This window comes from Moschus berezovskii, chromosome 15 (assembly GCF_049115385.1).
Source record: "Moschus berezovskii isolate FMDL1 chromosome 15, NW_MosBer_1.0, whole genome shotgun sequence".
NCBI lineage: Eukaryota > Metazoa > Chordata > Mammalia > Artiodactyla > Moschidae > Moschus > Moschus berezovskii.
Window position 1 is genome coordinate 67,036,742 of NC_142474.1, and position 24,971 is coordinate 67,061,712.

Below are 24,971 nucleotides of genomic sequence, written 5' to 3' on the forward strand. Positions count from 1 at the left end.
GCAAGGACCACACAGTCTCCAGGGTATGAGCTTTCTCTGGTTTGGATGTGCTAAGGGCCTGAGAGGTCCTGGGATTTCTTTTTCTATGCCTTTTTTTGTGACTATTGGGGCATAAAAGTAACTGAAATTTTCATCAGTATAGAGACAAGGCATTAGCTTGTATCTGGAGTAATATCTAATATCACATGTCAGAAGTTGCACTTATTAAAAAATAATTTACCATAGTTAAGTTCTGTCTCCGATTGCTCTTAAGTTAGAGAGAGTGGTTTATACTCTGGCCTAAAGAAGGCTTCACTGTTAGTAGTCTTGAGGTCGTAGTGAGGTAGTTTAACTGCTTTAGAACTTTGTGCTTGGAACATTCTTAGCCACTGAAGCATGGGAACCGAAAGTGAGACGCATGGGTTCTTTAATATCTGTCACATCAGAGAATGACTGTTCCAGCACAGTAACCATCTCCTAATGGTGAGTACCCTGGCTTGCTGAACATTTCTTAGAAGCAGGGAAAATAGGCAGATTGTAACAGTGGGGGAAAAAAAATGTTCAGCCTTAATCCTCAATGATGCTGGTTTCTGCAGGTTTCTGTAGCTGGATCCAGCACCGGAAGAGGCTCCCCAGCTGTAACTCTAGTACAGTTACCTTCCGGCCAGACCGTCCACGTCCAGGGAGTCATTCAGACCCCACAGCCATCTGTTATTCAGTCACCACAAATACAGACTGTTCAGGTCAGCCTCTTTCCTAAATGACTTCTTTTTGGCTTTCTTGAGCTTTTATTTTTTCTTTTACTAATTCATTTATCCTTTTTTTTTTTCCCCTGTAGATTTGATGCTCTTTTTTTTAACCATATAAGAAACAATCTATTAGTATGGTGGTAATTTCTTTTTGTTATGTCAACACTGGCTTCTTTATTTATTTTGAAATTGCACATTTGCCTATTTTCATTTAGAGAAAAATTATAAAATACAGAAAAGAAGAAAGTAAAAATAATCTCAGCACTCAGATATAAGTACTATTAACATTTGGTTGAAAGTCTTCCATATATGTTTACTATGTGCATACATAAACATATTTTAATGGCATGCTAGTATTCTGTTATTTATATGTACTATATTATTACCAAATTATAATGTAGTAATGTTACCAATTATATGTAGTCTTTTTTTAGTCATAGATGACCTAATATAATTATTTAAATAATATAAATTATTTAAATACAATTCAACATAATGTACCAATTTCCATATTTTAAAGTATGGATGTTATTTATACACATCCCTGTGTTTATCTAAATATATGTACATAAGCTATATTTGTACATTTGCCTAAAAATTTCTTTAGGATAAATTCTAAGTGGTTGAACTGGTGGGCAAGGAAAAGAGTGATGGTCAACTCTTGTTATTAAACATTTGGAAGAATTTCCTTTTTATTTCTGTAGAAGTTTTTTTCTTTTTTTGAAAGTCCCTCAGTCATGTCCAACTCTTTGCTACCCCATGGACTATAGCACTCCAGGCTCCTCTATCCATGAATTCAGGCCAGAGTGGGTAGCTGTTCCCTTCTCTAGGGGGATCTTCTGCCCCAGGCTTTGAACCCAGGTCTCCCACATTGCAGGCAGGTTCCTTTTTCTTTGTGAAGTGCTTGGTGCCCTGTTGGATACAGAATTGACTTGAGCTGCAGTTTTGTTGTCAGCTCCTAATTTGCAGGTCCAGTCATTCTCCTTTAAATTGTTGCTCTTTGCTCAAACTCAGATTCATTTAGCAAAGCTCTCCAAAAACGCTTAAAAGTACTTTCAGGCTTCTTTGGAGATGTCTGATAAACATCATAATGTAAATATTGTAGTACTGACACTGTTTTCACCAACACTCACAGGAAAGTGTAGAAATTTAGGTTTATTATTCATTCATCTGTGTGCCATGATATTATTGTTAATTGCTGTTGCATTTATACATCAGACTAAACCTTGGTTTTTTTAGATGTGGTTAGTGTTGCAGTTGTGATCCAGAGATGTGTTTTGTTATTATTGTCACCAAAGTTGGTCATAAATTCTTAACATTTCTTAAGCAAAAACATTCTTTTTTGCATCAGCAGATATAAACTATTAAGTATGCATTCTTAAAGCATACTTTTCTCTTTTACTAAATTTATTTCTGTTCCTTTTTAAGGTCAGTTTGTCTTTATCCTTTAAATATTGAAATTATTTGAACCTATCTGATGACAAAAAGATCTGTGAAGAAAACGTAGTTGCTTATACTTAATTATGGTCTTGTCCTTTTCCTGTATATTTGAATCCAGTTTGTTGCAAAATAAGGATAAGGGTTGCACCACGATATTTGAAGTAATAAATCCATGTGCAATAAAAGTCTGTTTATCTTTGTGGCACAGATGTCTCTTCTGAGTTGTTCAAAAGTTTAAGTGATTCTCAGTAGTGTCTTTTTTTTCCTTTTCTTGTGAGGACCTTAATTCTAGGAGCTTCTGACTCTTTCCGACTGATTATAAAACATGACTTTCCACTCTCCTTTTTGTGACTTTTATTAGGATGCAGATATTTCTACTTAGCTTTAACCTCGCTGGCACTGGAAGAGAGAGTATTATCTCATTTTCAATAGGCTGTTTTGGATTTTGTTAAATGGGTGACTTAATTATCTTTACAGAGGTAGGTGCCTATGGATCTTGTCTTAGAATTCCAACCTGGTGAGTGGTGAACTTCAGTTTTCACTTTCTACAGTAATAGCCTACCTTGCACAAAGGGGTGGTTATGATTATACAAGAGATGTGTGAAAGCCCAATAGAAAGTGATAAATAGTTGGTGATGATGTATGGTTGTCTGACTGCAACAATAGTTTCTCTAATAAATTCTTTTCATGCCTGAGTGTGCTTATGTATAGGGTATCCATGACCAAAGATGCATGATCAAACGTGTGGGCAAACATACATGCACATCCATGTGCCTTGGGAAGTATATGTTCCTGCTTACATTGTTGGTATTTTAATATGATTTTTTGATGATACCCAAATCAAATCCCATGTCCTTATAATATTCATTGAAGGAGTTTTGTAAGCTCAGAACTAGATGATAGATGATATTAATAGTTTTGTAAACTCAGAACCTATGATAGATGGCTGAATGTATTAAGAGCAGTTATATTGTGGAGAGATTTATTATTTTAGTTTCCTTTCTTTAATACTCATGTTATTATACTATTCCTTCAAAAAATGAAATTGTATTTAAAACTGATCTTTCTTTTGAGGAGTAATTTCTTATTTTGACAAGACCTGCTGACATCGAGCCCAACCTACTTCTTATAATATAAATCATAACTTTAACCAGGTTTGTTAACACAAGTATTTACCTACTTAATATTCTTTCTTCTTTGGATCTATCTAATGTCTAATTTGAACTAAGTGAGCAGTGGTATTGTTTTCTCCTCTGTCACTTGCTAGCTCACCCTCTGCTGGATTTGTGAGACATTTTCAGGGTTGGGTCTTAGGCCTGTGTGTCTTACATTCAGTGTTTCCCTGAAGCCTGTCTGGCACGTGTGCATTTCTGTAGCATTTGTCATCTGTGTCATCCTTGGTATACAGGCTGGTTTATAGCCAAGTGTCCGTGTCTGCACTTCCTCTCCTGAGCCAGGTTGTGAGCACAGTTAGCCCAGCTCAGTGTGTTCTGTTGGCAGTGCCCGACTTTGTGCTGCACGCAGAGCCCCTTCAGACACTGAGTTGTGAATGAAGGAGATACGATGGCTTTTATGATGCATCTCAGGAACTCTTGTGTTATAGGTAGCAACCATTGCAGAAACAGATGAGTCTGCAGAATCAGAAGGTGTAATTGATTCTCATAAACGTAGAGAAATCCTTTCACGAAGACCCTCTTACAGGTAAGTTAAGTTTCCTACAGTCATGAAAAGTTTTCCCAAAAAGGGAGAAATAAAGATACCTCTGATTCTCCTGTGATAGCTTTTCTGTTTTAAATCTCATTCAGGTATCTTAATTCTTTGTATTGTTGAATTATATTTTAGAAAAATACTGAATGAACTTTCCTCTGATGTGCCTGGTGTACCCAAGATTGAAGAAGAAAAATCAGAGGAAGAGGGAACACCACCTAACATCGCTGCTATGGCAGTGCCGACTAGCATATATCAGACTAGCACGGGGCAATACAGTATGTATGCGGCAATTCCATATGACGTAGTGCTAGCTTTAAGTCTTCGTTTCCCTGAAGCAGCTTGGGTCTTGGCACTAAACTGTTCCATTTAAAAAATGCGTCATAATACCTAAATTGTGTATCACAGTGTGAAAAGTACATGTTAAAGAAGTGAGACATTTGTACTGACAGTTGTCATATACTTTTGAAAAATACCAACCAAAAAAATGTGTTTACTAAATATAGAAGAAAACTTTGGGGTCAAAATAAAGGGAAGGTTTTTCTTATTTATATGTTTGTATTCATATCTAGTAAACACTTAAAACTTACTGTTTTTGTCTCTGATCCATGTGAACACAATAAGATATCAATGTCTGTATTTCATTCTTGTTGACTTTTGTCACCAGCAATTACATCTTATACTTACTAATCTAAAAGAGGTGCTTATGTTTTCTAAACTATGTTTTAAATGTAATTCTGTTTTCACTACTTTCTACTGTGTTAATTTGTGCTGCAGCTTTTTCTAGAAGAGAATGGAAAAATTACTTATTTTTTTAAACTACCGCAATTGGACAGATCATTTTATTTGAAATTCTAAGCACCAAAAGCTGTAAATAAACAGATACATTCACATTTAGTCTTGTGCATTTTAATGGGCTGTTAGTTCTGTGCTTTGTGCTCCAGTTAAAGCACTAGTCTTTCCCCAAATCAAGAACATTTGATATAAAAAATACTTAAGTAAAAAAAGAAAGAAAAGTGGGGAGGAAAAGAGAGAAAAGGGCAGGAAAAAAGTTTTTTAAAAAAAGCTAGTTAGGTACAGAAATATGTTTGATGTTAATGACTGTGTTGATCTAAGTACAGTGTTAATATTTTAGATATATTTTCTGTTTTCCCTTTAAAAAGTAATAATACCTACAAAAAATCTCAAGTCTTAACTTATGACCTGGCTGCTGTAATCTCTGGGAAAGCCTTATACAGTCATTAGTTTTTTTCTTTTACTGGTGGTAGATTTGCAGTATTAAGCAAATTCTGCTTTGGTGATTCTGGTTCTTTGGGTAGCTCCTACCCTGATACTAGGCAGACCTGGGATATAATATAATTTGTCCACATCCACATCCTGTACAGAGCGCTGATTGGACCTGTCCAAAGTCAACGTCAGGAAAAGAGAACTCTCCACGGTCTGTAAGAGTTAGACCTTGAAGTTTTCCCTTTCATTTCTCTTTTATCACTTTTCTGATTTATATGCCAGAACCAGTGTGACTGGGCGTGGCTTGGAGATCCTGGAACCTCCTGGCTAGTCAGCTTTGGCCTTGAGCAGTAGGCTGTTACCATTGTCTCTTTTGTGTCATGACAGGGAAAATGTTGGAAATTACTGCTGAAATTATGCTGCTACTGCTAAGTCACTTCAGTCGTGTCCGACTCTGCGTGACCCCATAGACGGAAGCCTACCAGGCTCTCCCGTCCCTGGGATTCTCCAGGCAAGAACACTGGAGTGGGTTGCCATTTCCTTCTCCAATGTGTGAAAGTGAAAAGTGAAAGTGAAGTCGCTCAGTCGTGTCCGACCCTTAGCGACCCCACGGACTGCAGCCTACCAGGCTCCTCCATCCATGGGATTTTTCAGGCAAGAGTACTGGAGTGGCTTGCCATTGCCTTCTCCGGAAATTATGCTAAGATATCTTAAAGTTTGAAGATTAAGTGATTAAGATGCTGGCATCTTACAAATCTCTCTGGCATATCCTGATGCTGCTTAGCAATTGATCTGTTTCTAAGTGACATGGGCAAGGATGCTGTGGGTGAATTTGCCTAGATTATTAGCTGAGAATTTGGAGTCGTGAGAACATGTTGGGTTGAGAGGATGTTGAAGCTGGCGACGATATGGGGAAGGCGGTGGTACATGTTCCTGCCAGTCACTGCCTGGTATAATTTCATATCTCAGTTTTTCAGTCTTTGAAGTGTGACTAACACTAAATTGCCAAGCTCAGGGTTAATGTGAGAACAAAAGGAGACAACAGATTTTACCTGTGGGGGTAAAATCTTTTGACTCTTCATGTCAAAAGAGACATACTGCTTTTGACATGAAACAGAGAAATGTAAGCCAGATGTGGCAGTGTCTCACTCACTATCATTAAACTGTCCTCTCCAGCAGCGTTTCTTGAGCTCTTAGCATGCGCTTAGAGCTGGGGGTTCAATATTGTCACTACCTTGGGTGTGGAGTATGTGGGTGTCGGGGAGTGGAGTCAGGGGTGCTGGTTGAGAACTAGAAAATCAAATGTTTAGAAATTAGGGTATATATTTATTTGCTCCATTAGAAGTCATGGACAATTTTTTTTCCTTAGCATAGAGGTTAAGGCATATTTATTTACTGTTTACCATACAGTTTCTCCATAAGATGTCATGGACCATTTGTTACTCAGTTTTCTTAATTTGGATCCATGCAGTATGATTCTGGCAGTTATTTTAATAAAAAGTTGTGTTTGTCCAATATATGTTGTCCGCAGGTTAAAAACTGCCATTTTATCGGTTCTCAAAAAGGGGATATTGCCTATATTAAAAACAGATTTCTTAGATAGTTAGTGACACTTGTTTATGTTGATAATTCTTTCATTTGACAAATGAATATTAATCTTTTTAAGTTTTTCTTTAGAAGACCTTGCTTTAAATGTATATTTATACAAGATCCACTTTCATCAACCATTTCTTACTAGCAGTAGCTTAACAGAAATTAATGATTAAATGTTCTTAAATATCTAGAAATAGAGTTACTAGTGTCCTTTGGTTTTTAGATTAGAGTTTATTTTACTAGAATTTCTGGAGATTCTTCTGTGTATTTCTATGTACCTAGTTTTGAGATCGTTTTATAAACTTATTATAAAAAGATTTTAATTCTTCAACTTTTATCCATGGATAAAAAAACTTCAAAAATTATTATATATAAATTATAATTATTTTTATTATACTAATTATTATTTATTTTAATTTGATACAGTGAGTTCATTGGTGTTAAAAACAAAGGAACTGTAAAAGTTGAAGAAATAAAATAAAAAATGAAGTGTGCTTAAGTTTTCTCATACAAATAGTTGCATTTTTAGCAGTTGAAAGTGAGATATTTACAGAAGTTGGCCTTATTATTTCAACTTATTTTTTAAATGACAAAAGCAAGAAGTGAAAGTTAGAATAGGCTATTTCCAGTAGGGAAAATAACTTAAAATAGGCAGGGATTCATTATTGCAACACCAAGAAGGTGAGCTACACTTGCGAAACTTTACTAGAAGTACCAATGTTAGTGACAGGTTTGCTGTATGTCAATTAAGTCATTCTGGTCAAAGAAAATGTGATTTGTCTCAAGAGACTATTTCTGAACAATGGTGGTTCAGACTGTCTTAGAATTAGCAAAGAATGTTACTTGCTGCATGACATGCATTGAGTGGGAATGAATTCTTGAACAGAAGTTGTGGTTATTCTATTTGTGCTGTTGCAGGTAAAGAAATTTAAATGTTTGAAGTTTCTTCATGAAATTTTCTCTAAAGACAGTTTTTTTTTAAATACATTGTCGAGCTAACCCTACTTCTTCCCTTACCAGTTAAGGGCTATCATCCAAGACTTCAAATTATTTTCTCCTAAATATCCCTGTCTCTTTTCTTGCTCCTACTTTGTTTTCCTAGGAATCTTGTTAGAGTGAGTCTCTATTAACTCATCTGTATGCTAACGGTAAGTAAGTTCATCCTAAATCCACCATTATGAAGAAAGGTTATCTGTGACCTTTGTGGACTGCTTGAAGAATTCAGAATTCTCAGGAAGCTCGAATGAATGAGCACCCATTCCATTTCTTCACAAGAGGAATTGGCATGATCAGCTTGTACATTCCAAAGCAAATACAGTTGTTAGGAATGACTTTGCTTGCGCGCGCCCCAGGTACCTTTCAAAGCACACTTTGGGTGGTGTCTGCTTAGTGTGAATCAGGTTCTTTACCGTCAGTGTTGCTGTTCCTTTAGCTCCAGGCTGTTTCAGTCTTTCAGGCACTCAGTTTATGTATTGTGCTCTCTTTTTGAATTTCAGTCTGAGAATTCACTTGAGTAAGGTCTGTTCTTTTCTTTTTTTTTTTGGCTATTCCTTTTTAAAGTTCATTCAATGAGGTTTTATTTATGAATCCTTTCATTGCAATTGTAGTAAAGATGGTTTTAAATTGTAAATTGTAAGTAATTAAACATTTACAATTGTGCGGTAGTTTGAGCATTCTTTGGCATTCCCTTTCTTTGGGATTGGAATGAAGACTGACCTTTTCCAGTCCTGTGGCTATTGCTGAGTTTTCCAAATTTGCTGGCCTATTGAGTGCAGCACTTTCTCAGCATCGTCTTTCAGGATTTGAAATAGCTCAATTGGAATTCCATCACCTCCACTAGGTTTGTTCGTAGTGATGCTCTCTAAGGCCCACTTTACTTCACATTCCAAGATGTCTGGTTCCAGGTGAGTGATCACGCCATCGTGATTATCTTCGTCGTGAAGATCTTTTTTGTACAGTTCTTACTGTGTATTCTTGCCACCTCTTCTTAATATTTTCTGCTTCTGTTAGGTCCATACCATTTCTGTCCTTTATCGGCCCATCTTTGCATGAAATGTTCCCTTGGAATCTCTCATTTTCTTGAAGAGATCTCTTGTTTTTCCTATTCTGTTGTTTTCCTCTATTTCTTTGCATTGATCGCTGAGGAATGCTTTCTTCTTCGGAACTCTGCATTCGGATGCTTATATCTTTCCTTTTCGCTTCTCTTCTTTTCACAGCTATTTGTAAGGCCTCCTCAGACAGCCATTTTGCTTTTTTGCATTTCTTTTCCATGGGGATGGTCTTGGTCCCTGTGTCCTGTACAGTGTCACGAACTTCTGTCCAGAGTTCATCAGGCACTCTATCTATCAGATCTAGTCCCTTCAATCTATTTCTCACTTCCACTGTATAATCATAAGGGATTTGATTTAGGTCATATCTGAATGGTCTAGTGGTTTGTCCTACTTTCTTCAATTCAGTCTGAATTTGGCAATAAGGAGTTCATAATCTGAGCCACAATCAGCTCCTGGTCTTGTTTTTGCTAACTGTATAGAGTTTCTCCATCTTTGGCTGCAAAGAATATAATCAATCTGATTTCATTGGAAGGACTGATGCTAAAGCTGAAACTCCAATACTTTGGCCACCTCATGCGACGAGTTGACTCACTGGAAAAGAGTCTGATGCTGGGAGGGATTGGGGGTGGGAGGAGACGGGGACGACAGAGAATGAGATGGCTGGATGGCATCACCGACTCTATGGACATGAGTTTGAGTGAACTCCGGGAGTTGGTGATGGACAGGGAGGCCTGGCGTGCTGTGATTCATGGGGTCGCGGAGAGTTGGACACGACTGAGCGACTGAACTGAACTGAACTGAAACATTTACATGTTCATGTGTTTGAAATAGCTCATATATAGTAGTAGTGGTAGTGTTAAGTCGCTCGGTTGTGTCTGACTCTTTGCGACCCCATGGACTGTGGCCCGCCAGGCTCCTCTGTCCATGGGATTCTCCAGGCAAGAATACTGGAACGGATTGCCATTCCCTTCTCCAGAGGATCTTTCCGACCCAGGAATCGAACCTGGGTCTTCTTCACTGCAGGCAGATTCTTTACCGTCTGAGCTACAGGGAAGATCCTATAGTTTGAATTAGCTCATATATACAGATTTAGATTTAAAAAGATGTATCTTGTGAAAAGAGGTCAGATGAAATCTTGAATTTTGCTTCTTCCACATTTGGTCATGAATTTTTTTTTTTTCGAGTTTCCATCCTTATTTTTCTCTTCCTCCTTTATTGATTATATATGGCTTTAAAATATTATTTTTTAATTAAATTTTTTTTTACCAAAGTTCTTGAATTTTCATCCTATAAGTAGTGTTTTCCTTGCTTCAGTGATACTGCTTCCTCTAAGAAGAGAAGTGTGCCATGGCAGTGAATAGCAGAAGTAGCAGATATTTTAAAACAGTTTTTTATACCAAGAATTTTTAAAGAATTCATCACTTAGACTAGTTGGTATGGTATCATCCTGGTCACCATGGGATATGGTAAGTTGGGGATGGGGAGACCATACTTGTTAATTCTGATTTGAAACTAAATATCATGGCTATGTGAGAATGTGTATGAAGACATCTGTGTAACCACTAAAACTGACTTAGTGGAAAAATACTTATTAACTAATGAGTTAAACTCTCTCTAGACAAACTTTTTTTTTTTTTAATGTAAGGCCAGTGTGTTCAACATTCAGTCTGTGGGTTTGGAGTGACCTACTTAATTATGGGGTGTTGTTCACCTGAGACTTTATAGAGGACAGAAAATTAGGCATCTCCCAGAGCAACTGGAACACTAGAGCTTAACCTCTGCCTGCCACTACTATGAGTAGATAGTATACCATCAGGCTTGAGTCAACTCATAATGGACAGTGAAGTAGAATTTAACTGATCGTGTAATCTAACCATTCAGTTTTCCTTCAGTTGAGATTATTTCATCAAATCATAATGTTATTAAGGCTTACTTAGAAGAGGAAAATAAGTGTGCATGTGTTCAGTTCAGTTCAGTTCAGTTCAGTCGCAAGTGGCCTAAAATAATACTTTACCTCTGCTTGCATCCTAATCACTATACACAGACCCATATAGGTTCTCCATTACGAACAATATAGTGGCCATAAGTATAAGCTTTTATGCCTCAGTTGCATGCCCACCAGGCTGCTCTGTTCATGGAGTTCTCCAGGCAAGAATATTGGATGGGTAGCCATTCCCTTCTCCAGGGGATCTTCCTGACCCAGGGATCATACCTAAGTCTCCTGCATTGCAAGTGGATTCTTTACTGTCTGAGCCACCAGGGCAGCCCTTTCAGTCCAAGAGAGCATTAGTAAAACTTAGGTTCCTCCAAGGACCTAGGAATCAGTAGGAAATACAAAGCTATTTTATTTTCATTGGTTCCTAATGGCCTTGATATGGGCCAGTGATTTTATTTTAAAATGATTTTCCAGACCTGATGTCTGAGATTGGTTTTAAAATACTCCAGACTGCCCCCCCCAGCAGGAAAAAGGTTTGGTCTGTGGGTAGGGCAAATAATTGACACAAAATTCTATTACCTTTTATGTTCACTAGAAAATTTCCATAAGTTTATAAAGCTAATAATTATCTAAGCTATGACTAAACTCAGTTAATTTCATTTTGTTTTTCCTACTACTTGATTTATACTGATGTGTTTATTGAAAACATATGCTATCCTTGAAAATTTTTGTAACCTAAAAAGTTTCTTCCTCACATCTTTTGAATATATACACACATGCTCACAAAGCCTATTTCCGGTATCCTGAAGCACTGAGAAATCTTTCAGCATTGGGGATATTGTCAGTTGAGAGATTGTCAGAGAGCCCTCTGTCATTTGCTTATGCAAAAATCAAGAGTGCCTTTGATATAAAAAAAAAAAAAAAGGCTAAAGGACAAGACTCATCAGTAGAAACATTTTCTCTCTAGAGCCAGCTTCTGTGTGCCTGCATGTCTTTTGTTTTCCATGTCTAATTATATAATGATCAGAAAAATAAAATGATAAGAACAGATTCAGTTTTTCACAGCGTGAAAGCAAAGAAATTTGGTTAGATCTATTGGGAAAACATTGAAAACTAAAAGAGTAAAAAAAATGAAGTATGAAAAGAAGAAAGAAAGGATCTTTATCTACCTATTTCATGGTTCTTATCCTTGGAAGCAACTACTCAGATCTGTTACTAGTTCAAAAGCTTGATAATTTTGTCAATATGGAAAATTAAGTTCTATAATTACAATTTGAAACCGTACTTCATTTAACTCTTCTACACTCACATGTGGCTTAAGTTTTTATCTGTCCTGTCTTGAGGAAATGATAGCCATTCACTCATCAATCATATTTATTGAATGCCTGCTGTGTGCTAGCCTTTGTGCTGCTTAACATGGTGGGTACACTGCCCATGCCTGTTCTTTATAAAGCACTGTTTCTTTGACATCCAGCTATTAAATATGCATTCAAATATATAACAACATATGACATTCATTCATGTCCAGCCATGAAGATCCAAGGACGCGATATCTCTTCTTTTTTAGATTTCTCTCAAATCCTTTTATTATTAAGAGTGAGTCCTGAGACCCTTGAAATCTTTGGACAGTCATGGTGAAATTTTGTTTTGAAAATGTGTACGAAATATAATGCTGTAGATGAACCAGACAAATAAAGTGAGATTACTTCAGAGTTTCTCAACTATTGACATTTTGGTAACTGATTCTTCAATTTCTATCAATCTTGTGGTAGCCTGCCAGTGAACTAAAACCAGATAATGCCTCTGTGTTGAAATCTTTTTTAAAAATGTTAACTCATCTTTCTGTGTTGGCCCTAGAACTTTAGGTCAAAGAACTGAAGATGTGGTGGTGGTGGTGGTGGTTGTCATTGTTACTAATAGTTCTGACAGGTTTATCCGATCAGATTGTCACCTTTGCTTAGATGCCATAACAAAGTTAGAAAATGACTCTGAAATATTCAGAATATACCTTAGACACTACCACAGCATTCCTGTAAGCCACTTACATTAAATTATAGGGGTCGTGTTACTCTGATTATGTGTTAACTTCTATCTTCATTGTAAAGTCTAGTTAGCTGGTTTATATGTGATTTTTATTTTAAAGACTAGCCCTTGTTCCACTTAACCTCTAGTGTCTAAACTAAAACATGGAGTCATCTTTATGTTAAAGTATATAGAGCTCTCAGATATTTTCAGTAGTCCTTATTTGTCTATTAGAGTGAAATTTTAAAACATAACATTTGATCAGTTATTCTTGTGAAACTTTCTGTTAATACGTCAACTTTTAAACATGGTTGGTAAGTCTCAATATTTAAGGGAAGTCTACCTCATATCTGTTGCCATAGCTACAGTTATTTAAGAGACTTTGTAGAGGTAAATATTGTAGCACAAATTCTTTCCGTACAGTTACCTTTTAAGGTTCTTTCCAACTTAGCATTTTATATTTCAGGATTCTCCTGACATAATCAAAATGGTAAAGGTTACAGTTTTATAGACTTGCACTTTAAAACCTCATGTCTAAATGTATATATACACACGTTTTATTAAATATGTAAGTACACATATATTTTAATAAATATATATAGGCTTTAAAGCTATATATTAAATATATATTCCATTAAAAGTTACTTTCTTTTGATGATAAATTAGACAAGTAGTTAGCTGAAGGTACAAATTTATTGTAATTATAATGCTCGATGGAATTTAATTGACCATTTCTTAAATCTTAGAAGAATGTAGTTTATAACTAATAATATATGAGAAAGAAAGGAGAAAGTCAAAACCTGGACTTTATCCCTGCCTGCATCTCCATTCTTCCTCTTAAATACTATATATATATATATATATGGATGCCAGGGAAGAGGAAGAACTCCGTGAGTTCTGTGTATTTCAAGCAGTTCTGAATATAAGACATTTTCAAGTGTTTTGAGCTTTTTCAGTGTGTTGTCCCATGAAGGAGGGTCCCTTGATCAATCTAGCATAGAGAATTAAGGGTAACTTGAGAATGAGAAGCTTTGGTCATATATAGGCCCAGAATATATATTCTTCCATTATGGGGTTGTTGAGAACAAATCTTGAAATTCTCTAATACTTCTTTTTTTTTTCTGTTAAGTTGCTATAGCCCAAGGTGGAACAATCCAGATTTCTAACCCGGGATCTGATGGTGTTCAGGGACTGCAGGCATTAACAATGACAAATTCAGGAGCTCCTCCACCAGGTGCTACAATTGTGCAGTACGCAGCACAGTCAGCAGATGGCACACAGCAGTTCTTTGTCCCAGGCAGCCAGGTGGTGGTTCAAGGTATATGTCATTCATCTAATACATTTAGAATACCTGTGGGTTACTAGAGCACACCATTTAGTGGTGATTTCATAGTTCTCTGAAACATACAGGACGTAGATTTGGGGAGGGAGGGAGGAGGGAGGGAGGACTTAAAAAGGCTTGGAGAAGTATTTTAGCATACTAAACCAAAAGTTAAATAAACTGTACAGTTTTCGATTTTTAGCAGATTTTATTGGCTCTAAAGAAAAGTTAAATTCAGAGTAACATAATGAAAAAAAAGGAGTTGGAAACATGAAGTTTTTAAGTAAATATTCTTCCTCTGGGGATTAGAAATGTACTGAATATGTTTTTAGTACCTAGTCTTAGGAAGACTTAAGTATCCAGTCCACAATGCACTGAATTTGGGTTTTTCCCCAGTTGTTACACTCAAGCCTACTTTCTAGACATCTTATTTCAAAACAAATACTGATTTTGTGCTTTCTTTTGAGCATTTTTAGTACATTTGATTTCTGAGGTACCTATTCTATCTCTTGTGAAAGCTAAGAGTAGTGAAATGAAGCAGTTGTGATATATAGCCTTAAGGATAACCTAAGATTTCAATGAAAATTGAAGTATACAGTACTTTTTATTTCATTCAGTTGTGCTCAAATAACTATAATGTATTCAATGCAACTTTCAAAAATCTTGTGTTTTAGTTTAATTTTATTCCCTTTGGTCTATTTCCACTAATTTTAAGGGCGGGGTGTAACATCACTTCTTTTAGTTTGAAAGTTTTGCAAGTATAGAAAACAGCATATTACAATTGATGAGTCTCTTGATAATTTAGATTTACTCTGAAGTATTTGGGGCACTATATGGAGTATAATAAAAGTGAATGAAAAGCTAAACTGGTGACATTTATGGAGTTAAAAAAATAATATTTACCCAGTGCTTTAATGTTTTCCTTTAAATATAAAATTAAAGCACCCATTCTGTTTATCTGATACTCAAAAATCCTTTATACCTAAATGAAAAATCATAAAGAATGCTCTCATTTCTTCTCCTTTTATGTTTTTTTAATTTGGAAAATCTACTGAAAACTTGCTGCTTTAAGAAGGAGAGTTTTTTTTTTTTAATGTTTTGTGTTGTGCATCAATAATACACACTTGAGTCTTATATATGGGGGGGCGTTAACAAGTCTTTTTCTTCCATAAGTCACAAAGGATATTTTTCTGCATTGATTCTGTCAACTTTATGGTTTTACCTTTCACATTACTTTGTTAATCTACCTGTGATCCACCTCTGTGTGTAGTCTTGGGTGAAAACCTGTTTTTATTTTTTTCTCTCCACATATGCAGCCAGTTATGCGCCGTCTTAATTGTGCAGTAAGTAGGCCTTGTGCAGTCATGAAATGTCTCAGCATTCTCACTGCTGCACGCCAGCACCACACTGCTTTTGTTGTCACAGAACAAGCGCCCCTTTTTTGTCTTTTTAACTTTTTGTTTTTAGTGCTGTTTCGCTTTTGTGAATTATTATTCTCTCATATGCGTTGGGAATAAGGTTGGATTTCTAAATACTAATAGTATAATACAGTAAGAAAACCAATGATGAGATTACACTCTATTTATCGATTGACTTAGGGAGAACTGAAGTCTTTTTTCTTATTGAGGTATACTGAAGGAAATGGCAACCCACTCCAGTACTCTTGCCTGGAGAATCTCATGGATGGAAGAGCCTGGTGGGCTACAGTCCATGGGGTTGCAGAGTCGGACACGACTGAGCGACTTCATTCACTCACTTCACTGACACATAGCATTTTTGTTAATTTCAGGTGTACAGCATAATGATCCTACATTTGTTAGTCACAGTTAGTGATCGCCACGATAAGGCTATTTATTATAACATACTTAACCGTGTATAGTTAGAGACTTTTTTTGTGTGCTGAGGACTTTTAAGACTTACTCTTCAGTTCAATTCAGTCACTCAGTCGTGTCTAACTCTTTGCAACCTCATGAATCACAGCACGCCAGGCCTCCCTGTCCATCACCAACTCCCGGAGTTCACTCAAACTCATGTCCGCAGAGTCGGTGATGCCATCCAGCCATCTCATTCTCTGTCGTCCCCTTCTCCTCCTGCCCTCAATCCCTTTCAGCATCTGGGTCTTTTCCAATGAATCAACTCATCGCATGAGGTGGCCAAAGTATTGGAGTTTCAGCTTTAGCATCAGTCCTTCCAATGAACACCCAGGACTGATCTCCTTTAGGATGGACTGGTTGGATCTCCTTGCAGTCCAAGGGACTCTCAAGAGTCTTCTCCAGCACCACAGTTCAAAAGCATCAATTCTTCGGCCCTCAGCTTTCTTCACAGTCCAACTCTCACATCCATACATGACCACTGGAAAAACCATAGCCTTGACCAGATGGACCTTTGTTGACAAAGTAATGTCTCTGCTTTTTAATATGCTATCTTTACTCTTCAGTTCAGTTCAGTCACTCAGTCGTGTCCGACTATTTGTGACCCCATGAATCACAGCACGCCAGGCCTCCCTGTCCATCACCAACTCCCGGAGTTCACTCAAACTCATGTCCATCGAGTCTGTGATGCCATCCAGCCATCTCATTCCCTGTTGTCCCCTTCTCCTCCTGCCCCCAATCCTTCCCAGCATCAGAGTCTTTTCCAGTGAGTCAACTCGTCACATGCCTTTCAAATATACAACACAATATTAGTAACTCTAGTCACCAGTTCGTACTTTACATTCCTGGGACTTATTTTATAACTAGAATTTGTACCTTTTGACACCCCTTCACCCTTTTTTGCTCTCCCCCATCCCCCACCTTTGGCTTCCACCAGTCTGTTCTCTTTGTCTGTGAGTTTGAGTTTTGTTTGTTTAAATTTCACATATAAGTGATATCATACAGCATTTGTCTTTCTCTGTCTGACTGATTTTACTTAGCATAATACTCTCCTCAGGGTCCACCTATGCTGTCACAAATGACAGAATTTCCTTCTTTTTTATAGTTGATTAAAATTATAGTTTATATATATATGTACATATACCACATCTTCTTTAATTGTTTATCTGTCGATAGACACTTAAGATTGTTTCCATGTTTTGGCTATTGTAAATATTGCTGCAGTGAACATGAGGGTGTAGATACTTTTTGAGTTAGTATTTTTATTTTCTTCAGATGAATACCCAAAGTAGGATTGCTGGGTCATAGGGTGGTTTGATTTTTAATTTTTTGAGGACCCTCCATAGTGTCTTCCATAGTGGCTACACCAATTTATATTCCCACCAAACAGAGCATACTTATTCAGATCTTAACTTATTTTAACAGTTTAAAATTTTCTCCATGGCGGGGGGCGTCCTCTCATACTCTGAACAGCGTTCAATTCTTAAATACTTGATGGGATTGGGTTTTTGTGTTTGCTTTTAGGAGTGGTAGCTCTTTGTTACATTTTCTGGTTGCTGGTATAGAGAAATAATTGTTTTTTTTTTTAAGTTTATCTTTTATCTATGAACCTTGCTAAAACTAATTACTTCTACTGCTAATAATATTCTGACTCTTGGTGAATCTCCCTGTGATCCTACATGAATGTTTATATCAAACACAAATAAGATATAAATAAATATTCCTCTTGTTCTTTCTCCTTGCCTTTACTTTTATCTTCTCCTTCTCCATCTGAAAAATAATGGTGGCCAAGGGTTCTCCTTCTTCCTTGAACATAGCAGAGTCCGTGGGCGTTCTTGTCTTACTCTTGTCCACCTTCCACCCTATCAGCCCCTGAAAGGTCACAGCAGTTTCTCTGTGAGTCTGTATCCTCATCTTTTTTTTTTTCACATTATGCCACATAATGCTTTTGAGTGCAAAGTGTTTCTGTACAACAGAAGTTTATAAATGCCTACTTCTTAAACAGCTTTCTAGACCCCAGAGGTCTGGCAGTGTTTCATACTTTTATTTCTTATCAGTTTAGATAAAAATTTAATAATAACACAAAGGCATTCCACCGTCACAGTCCTCTTTCCGGACCTTGGTGATCCCTGGCCACTGCCCGGTGGCCGCCGTGAAGCTGGCAGCTATGGAGCAGCATCCTGATTTTCCTCCTCACACCAGAAGCATCAGCTCCATTGTTGGCCTGGTGTTTTGGGAATTGCTCCTGAAAGTTTAGCCAGGCTCCCTTTACTCATCCTTGCCAGTGATTCTGGGAGCTACTAATATTTCTTAGAAACAAAAGTCTCTGTCTCCTGCATTTCCTCTTTCCCATTCTGCTCTCCCTTCTGCAGTTCAGAGTGTTGTTTGTAAAATTTTCAAGTGTGTAATCTCGTCAACCTCTTCTGCTCAAAACCCTTCTGTGAATGCCTGTTACTTGTTAGAATCAGAGTCCCTAACAAAGCCCAAACCTCTGCTTGATCCAGGCTTTCCTTCCTTACTGGACTTGTCCCTCTTTTGTGCAGAGTTCCTTTCATTTCCTGTCCTGTGCCATGTGCCCTCTCCCCTCTAGGACCCTCACCTAGAGCTATGTGCCCTGGCAGGAGCACTTCCCCCATCACTTCATGCTGGGAAACACTTTCCAAGGCAGTCTTCCCCAACCTTCTACATCTGGCTGCTGGGACCCATGACACTCCTGACATGTAATAAATGTTCAATAACCATTTACTGAACGAAAGCGAAATGGTCTCCGTCTATAAAAACGTGATTAGTTCCATGTGCTGATTAACCAAATTTATCTAGTCCAGGGGATTTATTAAAACTGTACCAATAGCAGTAGTCAGCCAAGCAACCAACTCCCCCCTTCTTCCTTTCCTTCCTCTACTCTCTTTTTAAAAAATATATTTATATTTATTTACTTGGCTCCTCTGAGTCTTAGCTGCGGCATGCAGGATCTAGTTCCCTGACCAGGGATTGAACCTAGGCCCCCTGTATTGGTAGTCTTAGCCACTGACCACCAGGGAAGTGCCCCCTTTTTTTTTTTTTTTTACACGAATAGGTTTGAGCACCCAAGTGCCAATTTAAAGAAATGGTGAGATTAAAATCAATGTGAACTTTCTCAAATTTGAAATAAAGTTGATCAGCAGTCCTGAACCCAAACCCTCAGGCGTGGCTGGGATGGAAAAGAGTCCCTCATGGACTCACCATTGGTCTCCAGACTTTCTTACTTAGTCAGGATGTCTTTAGTTTATGTGCTTCGGAAAATTACTAGAACCATGGATCCTTCATCATGTTTTGCCTCCCAAGTGTCTGAATGTGAAGTATCTGCCTTACTAGAAGTACTTCATTGAATAAACCAAGAAGGAGGTAGTAGAATGAATACCCTTTCAATGATGTAATATTGAATTGAATCCTAGTCCTACAGGGAATGGACTTTGTAAGCCCACTGATAAGGATAGAAGATCAGTGACAGATCACTTATTTTTGTGCAGTAGAGATGTAGATCATTTTCTTCCCCAGGGCTGTAGTCTGTTTTTCTGTTGAACATGTGCCAGTCTTTTGTCTAACTTTGTAATAGTTAAATTTCCAGCAATGATCCAGTTCTTCATGTGCTGAACCTTTAATCAGTGATCCAAATAAAACTGGATGTATTTTTTAAATGTATGAATAGTAATTGTGATTTATTTATGAGCTTTTTAAAGCACAAAATTCTTTTCACAGGATTTTAATTGAGTAAAGTAGCATATTAGATTGAGCCACATGAAATTGCTATTTTTATGGGCCGAAAAGGTTAACGATCAGCCAATTCGTATGATTCAATCTAATTTTTCTGGAAGAATTTATATAATACTTGCTACTTTTGGCAGAGTGGATTTTTAAAATTTCAGTATGTATTTCCTTCAAGTGAAATTAGCAAATTCTGTGCCATCCTAGGAACAGCTGGATTTTACGATATTGTAGAAAATAAAAATGTATTAAGTCAAGTAAGGTGGCTGGGTATTCCTTACCTGGTGAGTTTAGAAGCATCAATGAAATACACTTCTTTGTATTTCACAGCATTTTTCTGGACTGATTGTCAATTTTTTTTTTTTTAATTCTGTAAGTGCTTTTTATCTTTCTATGAGTTAAGAAAAATATTTAAGGTTTATGCCTACTTTGCTTACTTAGAAGCACTGGACATAACAATAATTAAAAGTAGCCCCATAAAAAACAACCAGGTAACTTTTAATGCTAATAAGATGGTTTTTTTTTTTTTTTTCCCAGAGCCCAACTCGATTTTTATGTAAAAATGAGGAACTAGAACACTCAAATGATTTCTTACAGGAAGGGTTTTAATAGGGTTTGGTTTCAGTGAGCTCGTGTGTGACAAAGCAAATTGATGGCAGTGATAGGCTAGTGATGTCATTGTGATGTCAGTACTCCTACTCACCCCGCACGAGCTTGCTGGTTTGGAACACTTTATGTGGACCCGCGGCAGGGGAAGCCAGGCGGTGCTGTATGCAGAAGCCCATCATGGCTGTAACTGGGGATGAAACAGGTAAGAATTTTAAAGAGGGGTTTACATTCCGCAGAATTGTTTTTAAAGTTTAGAAATATTATTTAGGGACCTCTTCAGTGTTTCCCAAAGTATCAACTTTCTAGTAGCTGAGAAGTAAGACGTTTCTTCTAATCTGTAACCGTATCTGCTTGGCACCCTGTGAAGGCATCTGAGTGTAGTTGCTTCTTTGCTCAGTACTAAGCTGCTTCCTTAGCCAAAGTGGTAATCCGCCGCCCCCCACCCCACGCCCCTCTCTTTCTCCATTTGCTCTACTAAAATAAGGTGTTGATTCATCTGCAACCTGTTGCAGATCCAGTGCAGCTGCGAGGGAAACACACATTCTGTTCAAGTTGTTTAAAAAAAAAAAGTCAAAGTCAGCTTCCGATTTTTTTCACGCTGTGTTCAAATGTAGCTGCAAAACAGAATAAGGAACCCAGCGCGTCAAGGGTGTTGGTGAGCCTGCCGTTCCTTCCGTCCTGTGGAAAACGGTCTGCTGCTCAGCTCACCGGGTTCAGAGGGCCGACGTCATTACATTTCCTGGAATCGGTGCAGCGGGGAGTGGAAAGTTAAACTGCAGGCGAGCTGCACGCTGACGTCAGTCCGAGTCACGCCGTAATTGACTCAGTTCTTTCCGCTCGGCCGCGCGCAGGTGGGGGCGGCCACCCTCCCCGACGGCGCCCTTAGCTCCCGGCAGGTCCCGTGAGCCTTGCCTTCACGTTGCGCCCCAGGTAAGTGTGTGCCCGGTGGGACCAGGCGGCCTGCGCAGGTGCCTGGGGACCGAGCGCCCGCTCGTGCTCGGCCGGGGGAGTGCAAGTCTTTGATTGGCCGCCCCCCACCCACCCCACCCCCACCCCCACCCCCACCGTCACTTCTTCCCGGGGTTCATGCTCTCGGTTTCGGGTAATGCTTGTGAATTAGTGACTTGCAGTTGGGTGCCAGACCCGTACTAAACTTGCAGTCGAATTTCTTAAGAAAGGGTTACTGGAAACACCTTTTAGCTGTTCACTCGGTGGATCTCGCTCTTTTCCTGAAGGGAACATTCCATTGTCTTGAGCAAGTAAAGCCTGTGTTAAATTGTTTTTCTTTAAGAAGTTTTTGTGAGGTTGAGGTTTTGGAAGTGCTATAGATTACAGAAGCCCTGAGATGACAGACTTATTGTAAGAGACAGATGGACTTAATCTCAAACATTGCATGTCATAATGATTTTAGGACCATTGCATGCGTTTCTTTTCTAAAAATCATTAGTTGGTGTGTATCTTTCTTTACCAAGCCTTTAATCCCAATTTTCATGTCCAAACATGAGAAACAAATCATAGCAAAAAATAAAATGATTGGAGAATAACTAGAATATAAATTAAATTTAAAAGTAAAAATGTGCATACATTTTTAACCATTGCTTGTAAATAAGAGAACATTTATGTTTACAGAGTGAACATACTACTATCCTTGAAAAGATTCTTTTCTCACAGTTTTGCCCACAATGCTTATTACCTGATTTACCCATTCCAATTTAATATTTTCAGAATGCTGAAATTTTTTAAATGTCAAACGTTTTTCACACACCTCACTATGTCTTCAGAAATCATTATTTTTGGAAATCTGGTCAGTTCTCACAGAATCAGTTCTGTTTAAAATGCTATTTGAGAATGAAAAGCGTATTTTATTTGCTTTTTTGAGGAGCTCCCAAAACACAGGATTTAAGGGGCCTTTTGAAGGCAGCAGTGCAGGTTTGGGCCCCACCTTTGGACTCCCAGTTTCAGCCCCTCTCCATTTGGATTTTGAAGGGAGTGGATGGAGCTGGATCTTTGACTTGCCAACTTTTTGACCATGTGTGCTAAGTCTCTTCAGTCGTGTCTGACTCTTTTTGACCCTATGGACTATGGCCCACCAAGCTTCTCTGTCCATGGGATTCTCCAGGCAAGAATACTGGAGTGTGTTGCTATTCCTTTCTCCAGGGGATCGTCCCCACCCAGTTTTGACCATGATGCACATTTTACATCAAGCTGCAGTAGACTTTCTGTGTGTGTGTGTTTATATAAAACAAGTATATTTATATAAAACCAGTTTCAAAAATAGTGCTTACGCTCTGTGATATACTTGTGTATTCTATTTTTTTTTTTTTAATGCCATTCTTGACCCTTGAAACTAATGAATTACTTATGGTCTACAACTTATAGTTTGAAAAGCTTATCTAGACCAAAATCAGGCTCCAGAATAATGACTGGCCTGGTAAAGGTTTTAGGAGGATTTGCTTATAGGATCATGGAATTGAATGTGAGAGTGAATATCCATGGTTTATAGAATTATATTATTGATTCTATTGGCTATACTTTAAATTTTTATCAGAAATAGATTTTGTCATGGTATTCAGCCTAGATTTCTGAATTGCTAAAAAATTACAACTTATTCAAATTTGGAAAATAGTATCTTAATTAATATTTGATGCATGAGAATAAGGATACGTTTCACCTTTGTGAAAAGGGGCTGCTGGAAAAGGTTTTTGATTGGAGATTTTCACATGAAAAAATGTTTGGATCAGGTTGTAACTGCGTGGAAGGTATAGAGAAATTGCCATTGTGTTATTTCCCCACTATTTTTGAAAAAACATTTTAATGAAATACAATTTTGGATGCTTGTTTCACTTTGCCCAGTTTTATATGCCTATATGAATATATTGCCTAATAAAATAATTATGATGATACTTTGCATTTATGTAAACTTAAAAAAAAATCACTTACTGTTACAAATAAACAAATATAAATATGGTGAGTGCTATAAGAAAGCTGGCAGAGCATGAGAGACCACGAGAAGCAGGTAACCAGGTTAAGGGATCAGGAAAATCCCCATTGAGGAAACCATGTTTAAATAGGTGAGAGGAGAAGCACTTTCCATGCTTTGTCTTTGAGGTACTGACTACAGATGATGTTACCCTTATTTGCATCTAAATGAACAGGGATCAGAGCAGGTGAAGCTCTTCTAGCTCACAGCAAGCGATGAACCCTTTTGGATTTTCAGACTTCTTTTTGGGTCCTGTTCACACCATATCACATTACTTTTTTTTCTAGAATATTTATTATTACTCTCCTAGGATGATAGAGTATATATTTGCTATTGCATAGAACTTTAAATTTTGATATTCATAATTTCATCTTTTACATGGACTTTTTTTTTTTTTTCACTTGAAGAAGTTTACTTCATAAACAATTTAGGAAGGTCCCTTATGGGTAACTTAAAAAATAGTACTGGCTCAATTCTGTGGGGTCTATGTGTTACAGTAATTATGACAAATTTGAAAGTGTTCAGTATTTAGTTACATTTACATTTAGGACTTCATTTACCTGGGAAAAGTGGGGGGGCAGTGGAGGAGGGGAAGTTTTGGATGGTGTGAGACACCTGGCGAGGACACGCCTGGCCCAGACATTTCGAGTCCTGGTGTGGTGACAGGGAGGAAGAGGACCAGAAAAGAAAAATGAGGATGTTGTTGGTTTGCTGGAAGCCAGGGCAAGCAACCCATGCTAACCAGTATGACTGCTAAGTCACCTCCATTGCTTGCAATTCTCCAATGTGTTTGGGATTAGCCACATAGAGCAACGTGACACATGAAGGTAGGAGCTGTGTGTAGAAAAAGAGATCTTTATTCAGTTAATGTGCTCAGAGAACTCAATAAACAAATAAGCAAATAATATCTCCATGATTAGGGGTGTTGATAAATCGTTTCACTTTGGAAGTTATCAGGCTAGGCATTTGGCTTTGTTTCCTCTTTTCTCTTTTAGGAAGAAACAAGTACCTTTGACTTGTGGGATTTTCAGTTTTCTTATTACCAGGCTGATGAGATTGTACCATTGATTATTTGTGATTCTCCACCTTTGAGGTTCTCTTTTAAATGATTATACACCTTAAGTAGGATGTTTTCTATTATTGTTTAATAATATATTCTCTAAGGGGATAGAATATATAGTATAAATTTTTATAGTAGAAATTTAAAGTTTTTTAAGAGGGCATATTTTTTAAAAAGCACAATAAGGAATAAGAGCCACACATTTCAACCATTTCTATTACCCAGGTTTGTTAGACGGGAAACTCCAGGGGGAAATACATTTATGGTTGTTAAATGCCTTTGAACTAATATACAGTATAAGCCTAATCTGGAATATTGTCTTTCAGAATTTAAGGAAGGGAAGAGGAAGGGAACTAACATTTGCTGAAAACGTACCATGTGCCAGGCACTGTGCTAGACACTTTGACATACATTACAGGGTTTATTGTGAGTATTAAATGAGACCATGTATCCCCATTTTACAGATGAGGAAACTGAACTTGCCCCAAGTCACATGGCTGGTAAGTGGCAGAGCTGACTAGAACCCAAACTCCAAGCCCCATGCTTTTTCTGCTGTACCGTGTTTAAAGCTTGCGAAGAGAGGTATGAAGTTACTGATCAGAAGTGAGAGTTCTAGGAATTTTCTTTCTCATGAAATACTGATACTAAGCTTAAACACTTCTTTTTTTCATGTCAAGAGTTA

General features: G+C 37.6%; 1 protein-coding gene across 16 annotated transcripts in view; it reads left to right on the plus strand.

Moving 5' to 3' along the window:
- Positions 1-24,971, plus strand: part of CREM (cAMP responsive element modulator) — a 69,905-nt gene that overhangs the window by 35,308 nt on the left and 9,626 nt on the right. For 5 of the 16 annotated variants that reach the window (XM_088844162.1, XM_088844160.1, XM_088844163.1 and 2 more), the window contains 5 exons: positions 576-722; positions 3,772-3,869; positions 4,011-4,153; positions 13,834-14,022; positions 24,754-24,789. In XM_088844162.1, the coding sequence (XP_088700288.1) occupies positions 576-722; positions 3,772-3,869; positions 4,011-4,153; positions 13,834-14,022; positions 24,754-24,789 (613 nt within the window). Of the gene's footprint in view, positions 1-575; positions 723-3,771; positions 3,870-4,010; positions 4,154-13,833; positions 14,023-20,239; positions 20,452-20,513; positions 21,180-24,753; positions 24,790-24,849; positions 24,872-24,971 lie in introns of those variants that run through there. The other 11 variants (XM_088844166.1, XM_088844165.1, XM_055427923.2 and 8 more) reach the window with 10 other exon arrangements.